This window comes from Poromitra crassiceps (genome assembly GCF_964638095.1).
Source record: "Poromitra crassiceps genome assembly, chromosome: 1".
NCBI lineage: Eukaryota > Metazoa > Chordata > Actinopteri > Beryciformes > Melamphaidae > Poromitra > Poromitra crassiceps.
The window spans coordinates 12,008,868-12,015,381 of record NC_139623.1 but is presented as its reverse complement, the minus strand read 5'-3'; the positions used below and the strand labels follow the sequence as shown (position 1 = coordinate 12,015,381).

The following is a 6,514-nucleotide window of genomic DNA, read 5'->3' as shown; positions in this document are numbered from 1 at the left end:
ATAACATTACGTATAACACATGCCGACTGTCTCTATTGGTCGATTTCGAAATGGACCCTCCTTCCCTCGCTGCCGTCTGTCGCTCACCACCTTGCAAAGCATGCTGGGATACCTGGCGCCAGGACATCGCAAACGACAAGACGAGAGGAGGGGCCAAAAAATCTAAATAGACCAATTGAAGACAGAAATACAGCAAGTCAGCCAACCAAGCTGCAGCAGCGGGGCAGGGCTTGACAGGGCGAGTGCGAGTAGATTGCTCATCGCTCTTGTTGGTGTGCAGGGGGTCTGACCGGCCTAGCTAGTATTTGTCAACCCCTACTGGCAGTGAGAAAGCACCGTCGATGTTCTCTCATGTCACTCCCCTCTTCCGTGACCTTCACTGGCTTCCCATCTTGGCTCGCATCAAATTCAAGACACTGGTACTGGCCTACAGGGCATTCTACACGTCAGCAGTCCACATGTCAACCCCTTCGTATCTACAATCTATGGTCAAGTTCCAAACTTCGCATCGCTCCTCCACCCGTCCAGATCGCCTCGCTCCTCCCCCGCTGCGTGGGCTCAAAAGTCGCTCGTCCCGACCTCTTCTCGTTCCTGGCACCACAATGGTGGAATGAGCTCCCCCCTTTGGCCCGAATCGGTGCCAATCTTTCGGCGGAGACTAAAAACTCATCAACTCAAAACTCAATATCTTAGCTGTCATTGATTGTGTTGCATAGTTGTTTCCTGTACTGTTGACAAAATGTGATATTGTAAGTCGCTTTGGACAAAAGCGTCTGCTAAATGACGTAATGTAATGTAATGTAATGATGTGCTTTTGTTACTAACGTTATGTCGACCGGGTACAGCCATCGGCTCCTCGCAGCAGTAACGCTATGAGCATGTAACTGAAGTTGGCCACACTCGCCGTAGTGTAGCTGCTGAATGTTGCCCAACTTCATTCATAGTTTGCAGTTTATCGATGTTTACAATGCAACCGGCCAGAACAAATACAACTGCATCTGACAAGGAAGAGAAAAAGGTATACTGTTTATGTACTGTCCCGCGCCTACAGTATATGAACACTGGTAGCGCATCGGCCGAGAGCCGCCGGCACGACACCTGGACGAGAGCACACCTGTGAGCAGGGTAGGCTAATGGCTTCTCACTCTCTCTCTCATGACAGCCTGCTTTATTATTCTCTATCGTTATCGGATCATATGCCAACTAACCCCTAGACACGAGAGAATACCATCTTGAAAGTGAACATTGACATTAGCTGGGCGCCGATCGGTAACATCACTGATGACATCATCACCGATGACATCCCTGATGACATCATCACTGATGACATCACATCATTAGCTAATTAGGACAATCGCCCAATTAAAAAAATCCGACTCGGTCAGGTCACCCGCACGGGTGCCCTTTACACGCCCTGAAGGTTTCAGCCCCGATCGCACGTAAAACGGCATAGCTGTGGCCCAACACAGAACTTGAAACAGTGGACAGAGCCCACATACTCAATTTTATATATAGAATATTAGTAGTATAATTACCATTGGTTTCAAAGGAGAGTTTCCTCTGCGGCATGGCCTACATTCTTTGTAAGAAGCTTTTCTCTCCTACCAAGACATTTTCCTGAAGGAAACTACAGTGTGCAAACGGCGTCACATGCACCACGTGTGACGTGTGCTCACGAGTGTGTACTGGTGAAAATGACGGCTATATGGTTGTGAGAAAAAGGAGGCGGCATTGGATGGATAGAGGGATAAGACCTGGCTGGCATCGTGTGTGTGTGTGTGTGTGTGTGTGTGTGTGTGTGTGTGTGTGTGTGTGTGTGTGTGTGTTTCTTTGTTTCCGTGCGTCTGTGTTCGAGTGCGTGTATCTGGGGGTTATTTAGAGTTGAGAATTTGCAGGCCCCTATATAGCCCTAAGGCCATAACTGCAGCCACTAGGGGGCACTGGCTTCCCACTTGAGCTTAAAGATGGTCAAACACAACATTTCTCTGCCACCAAACCTCTACTAGATCTTATCTAGTCTCCCATCCACTTGCACTCTATCTATTTCTAGATTCTTTTGCAATCAGTTTCTCACATTTATAATTCAGCTCCTACTTTGACATTCACCACATCAGGCTAAAACGTTGCCACACGTATGACGTCAGTTTTTGTTTGTGTGTGTTTCTGTATGTGCCTGTGTATGTGTGCGTGTCCTGGCCATACCTTCTGTATGTGCCTGTGTATGTGTGCGTGTCCTGGCCATACCTTCTGTATGTGCCTGTGTATGTGTGCGTGTCCTGGCCATACCTTCTGTATGTGCCTGTGTATGTGTGCGTGTCCTGGCCATACCTTCTGTGTGTGTTTCTGTATGTGCCTGTGTATGTGTGCGTGTCCTGGCCATACCTTCTGTGTGTGTTTCTGTATGTGCCTGTGTATGTGTGCGTGTCCTGGCCGTACCTTCTGTGTGTGTTTCTGTATGTGCCTGTGTATGTGTGCGTGTCCTGGCCATACCTTCTGTATGTGCCTGTGTATGTGTGCGTGTCCTGGCCGTACCTTCTGTGTGTGTTTCTGTATGTGCCTGTGTATGTGTGCGTGTCCTGGCCATACCTTCTGTGTGTGTTTCTGTATGTGCCTGTGTATGTGTGCGTGTCCTGGCCATACCTTCTGTGTGTGTTTCTGTATGTGCCTGTGTATGTGTGCGTGTCCTGGCCATACCTTCTGTGCGGCGAGGTGCAGAGCGGTGCGCTGGCTGTGGTCCGTCTTGTTGACCGAGGCCCCGGCCTTCAGCAGAGTCTCCGCACAGTCCAGGCGGTCAGCCAGCACACAGTACATCAAAGGGGTCCGCCCAAACTGGTCCTCACGGTCCCGCAGCGAGGGCTCTGCTACACCCACATGGACACACGCACGCACACACACACACACACACACACACACACACACACACACACACACACACACAAACACACACAAACAAAGGAGGGTTGGAGATTTAAGACACTCAGTACGTTTACATGCACAGTTATGCACATGGAATCATGTTGCCTCCGCTACGATAGGTGCACTCTTTCCACGCTGGCTCCGCCAATTCTAACAACTGGTCCCTTAATAATGCAGCTATTTCATTACAAAAAGATGATATAATTATACAAACGTTTCCCCTGCAGTGTGTTTATGTTGAGAGACACAGGGCCCTATCTTCCCAAAAGCGCTAATTTAGCGTTTGTGCTCGTTTAACGCCGTGCGCAATGCAAATTGGGGGCGGACACAAGCGCATGCCTGTGATAATTGTACAGGGCATTGGCTGCCACAATCCAAAGCAGGCTTTTCAGCGCTAAAATGTGGTGATAGATGGCATTATGCTATCATCAGCAGCGTGCACTTACTTTGCACTAAGAGCTTTGAAAAGGACCTCTTACGCGCAAATACCTCTCTGCGCTGGGAGCGCAGCCGTAATCTCCGTGCAGCGCAGCGCAGTGCAAGTAAAATCCCTTTTGGATATGTCATTAGCACAGCCTTGCCATGCCAGGACATCAAATTATGCTGCTAAAATTGGGTATTAGCAGATAATTCAGTGAGGCAATCAACTATAACTCACTGAGAAACTTTTATCACATCGCAAAGACGGAAATTAATTGAGAAAAGTTGTTGGACAATGGACATAGGCTATTTACCATCATTACATTACATTACATTACGTCATTTGGCAGACGCTTTTATCCAAAGCGACTTACAATAACACATTTTTTTGTCAGCAATAGAGCAATCAACTATGGAGCACAGTCTATGACAACTACAACTTCTGAAGGAACAGTGGTACAAGTTTAGGTTAGTGATACAAGATTGGTTAGTTTTTTTTTTTTTTTTTTAAGAAAGAGAGAACGAAGTTAGATCAAGAAGGGCCCAGATGGAGCCTGAAAAGGTGTGTCTTTAGTCTTTTCCGAAAGATCGGCAGTGATCATAACCCGGAGGGTCGTTGGCACCACAGACGATCTGTCACCCCGCCGAGAATTGCATCCCCAACATATTTCGGGGCTGTTTTAACTTAGAAATCAGGGAGGTCACGTCTACCAGACAATTATATCACTTTTAAACAGTTCAATTTCTGTATAAATCATTACAAGTATGCTCCCTGCTGCTGGGCGGGGGAGCAAAACTCGGCAGAACACCTGGCGGACGGCACAAGGCAGACTGCTATCTTCCCTGCTTTAAGGCACGCGCAAACAGGTGCGCAAACGCTATTAGGGGATAGCGCCTGTCGGAAGATAGGGCCCGCTGTGCGCTGTGTATTTTAGTAATAGGACATTGTTTTGCTGTGTTCTGTGTTTATGTGGAGAGAGCGCCGATAAACCGTTCAAACGCAGGGATGGTCACATAACACAAAGCTGCCCGTTGTGAGCTCAATACAGTTGAAAGTAAGATATTCCATTCCAAAGAAATTCTAGATACAGATTTAGCTACTACATCAACGAAATTCACATTTAGCTGGCGCTAAGCCGACTTCCGGGTCAAACAACGTTAGCGCATGCGCTGATCGCCTCGTCCAGTTCCAGTCCGACTGGCCTATATATACATGCAGGAGTAAATCCACTCGCAATCGCATTATCTGGGTGTGTCAATCGGACTTTTATAACTTCGATTTCAGTCGAGCTAACATGTTTACATGCATTTAAAAAGTCTGGTTTTAGGCGGACTAACGCAATAATTTGAATTTTTTAAGTGCATGTAAACGTACTGACTCAGTTGGCATTAGTTGAGAGTCAATTCGCTTTTAAGATGTAATGATGGAGCATTCATGTGGAAAAAAAGGTTGGTTTTGACAACCTCTTCATGCTTAATGTTTTCTATGGGCTAAATTGTGTCAAAACCTGATTCCACTTTGTGAAATGATTGACTTTGTGGGGAGAAGCCGGGAGGCATAGTGAGATGGGAGACCATGTTGCCTCCCTGACACTTAGAAGTCGCAATCTTCATTTGATGCACTTCATATATCATTTTTCATACATCTATATCATAGCCGCTCATTTTGAGGCTCATTTTGGCCAGCCGTGGATTTGACATGCTCATAAAATAAAATAAAATCAAAATAAATTGCGTCACCGTGAGCAATATTACTGTCTGTAGCCGGCTTATTTTGAAAGCTTTTAAAGTGAAGTTACTGCTATCATATTAAACTAGAACATCTAAGGCATCCTTTGGTACCAACCATGTCATGATAATGCTTGTCAGGAAGGGGGCTAAATCACGCTCCAGAGTTAGGCTACATTTTGACGAGGGAAAAACTGGCATGGCCATTTTCAAAGGGGTCGCTTGACCTCTCACCTCAAGATATCTGAATGAGAATGCGTTCTATAGGTACCCACAAGTCTCCCCTCTACAGAGATGCCCACTTTATGCTAATCCCATGCAGTTTCTGGCACACACACAGAGAGAGAGAGAAAGAAACATTCAGTTTTTTGTATACAGTGTTTTTTGTTTTTTTGTTTTTGGGGGGGGGGGGGGGGGGGCACCTCTGATCTATATGGACAATAGTGATACTTTCCACATATTCAGGTATAAATATGGCCACGGCTAAATGTCAAGCCCACGGCAACACTTTGGCAGTGGGGCAGCAGAGTACATAAGGAGAGGGTCCTTCAACTGGAGGACCCAGGTTCAAGCCCCCATGCTGAGAAGCACCTGCCCTGCTATAGTGTCCCTGCACAAGAGCTGCAGCTCACCCTGCACCCTGCGGAGGGGGCAAGTGAAAAGTGAATTTCCTTACTGAGATCAATAAAGCAGCACATTATCATGCTATATCTACAGTATGTGATGTTGTTGCAGTATTGAGTGTGAGTGTGTTACCTACCTGTAATATATTTGAGGTGTTGATTGCTTGTGAGTTACCTACCTGTAATATATTTGAGGTGTTGATTGCTTGTGAGTTACCTACCTGTAATATATTTGAGGTGTTGATTGCTTGTGCGTTACCTACCTGTAATATATTTGAGGTGTTGATTGCTTGTGCGTTACCTACCTGTAATATATTTGAGGTGTTGATTGCTTGTGTGTTACAACTTACCTTACCTGCAATATATTTGAGGTGTTGATTGCTTGTGTGTTACAACTTACCTTACATGTAATATATTTGAGGTGTTGATTGCTTGTGTGTTACCTACCTGTAATATATTTGAGGTGTTGATTGCTTGTGTGTTACCTACCTGTAATATATTTGAGGTGTTGATTGCTTGTGCGTTACCTACCTGTAATATATTTGAGGTGTTGATTGCTTGTGCGTTACCTACCTGTAATATATTTGAGGTGTTGATAGCTTGTGTGTTACCTACCTGTAATATATTTGAGGTGTTGATTGCTTGTGTGTTACCTACCTGCAATATATGTGAGGTGTTGTTTGCTTGTGTTACCTACCTGTAATATATTTGAGGTGTTGATTGCTTGTGTGTTACCTACCTGCAATATATGTGAGGTGTTGATTGCTTGTGTGTTACCTACCTGTAATATATTTGAGGTGTTGATTGCTTGTGTGTTACCTACCTGT

General features: G+C 45.6%; 1 protein-coding gene across 1 annotated transcript in view; it reads right to left on the bottom strand.

Moving 5' to 3' along the window:
• invs (inversin) overlaps positions 1 to 6,514 on the bottom strand; it is a 52,273-nt gene that overhangs the window by 21,826 nt on the left and 23,933 nt on the right. The window contains 1 exon segment of the mRNA XM_083649380.1: positions 2,695 to 2,861. Within this exon segment, the coding sequence (XP_083505506.1) occupies positions 2,695 to 2,861 (167 nt within the window).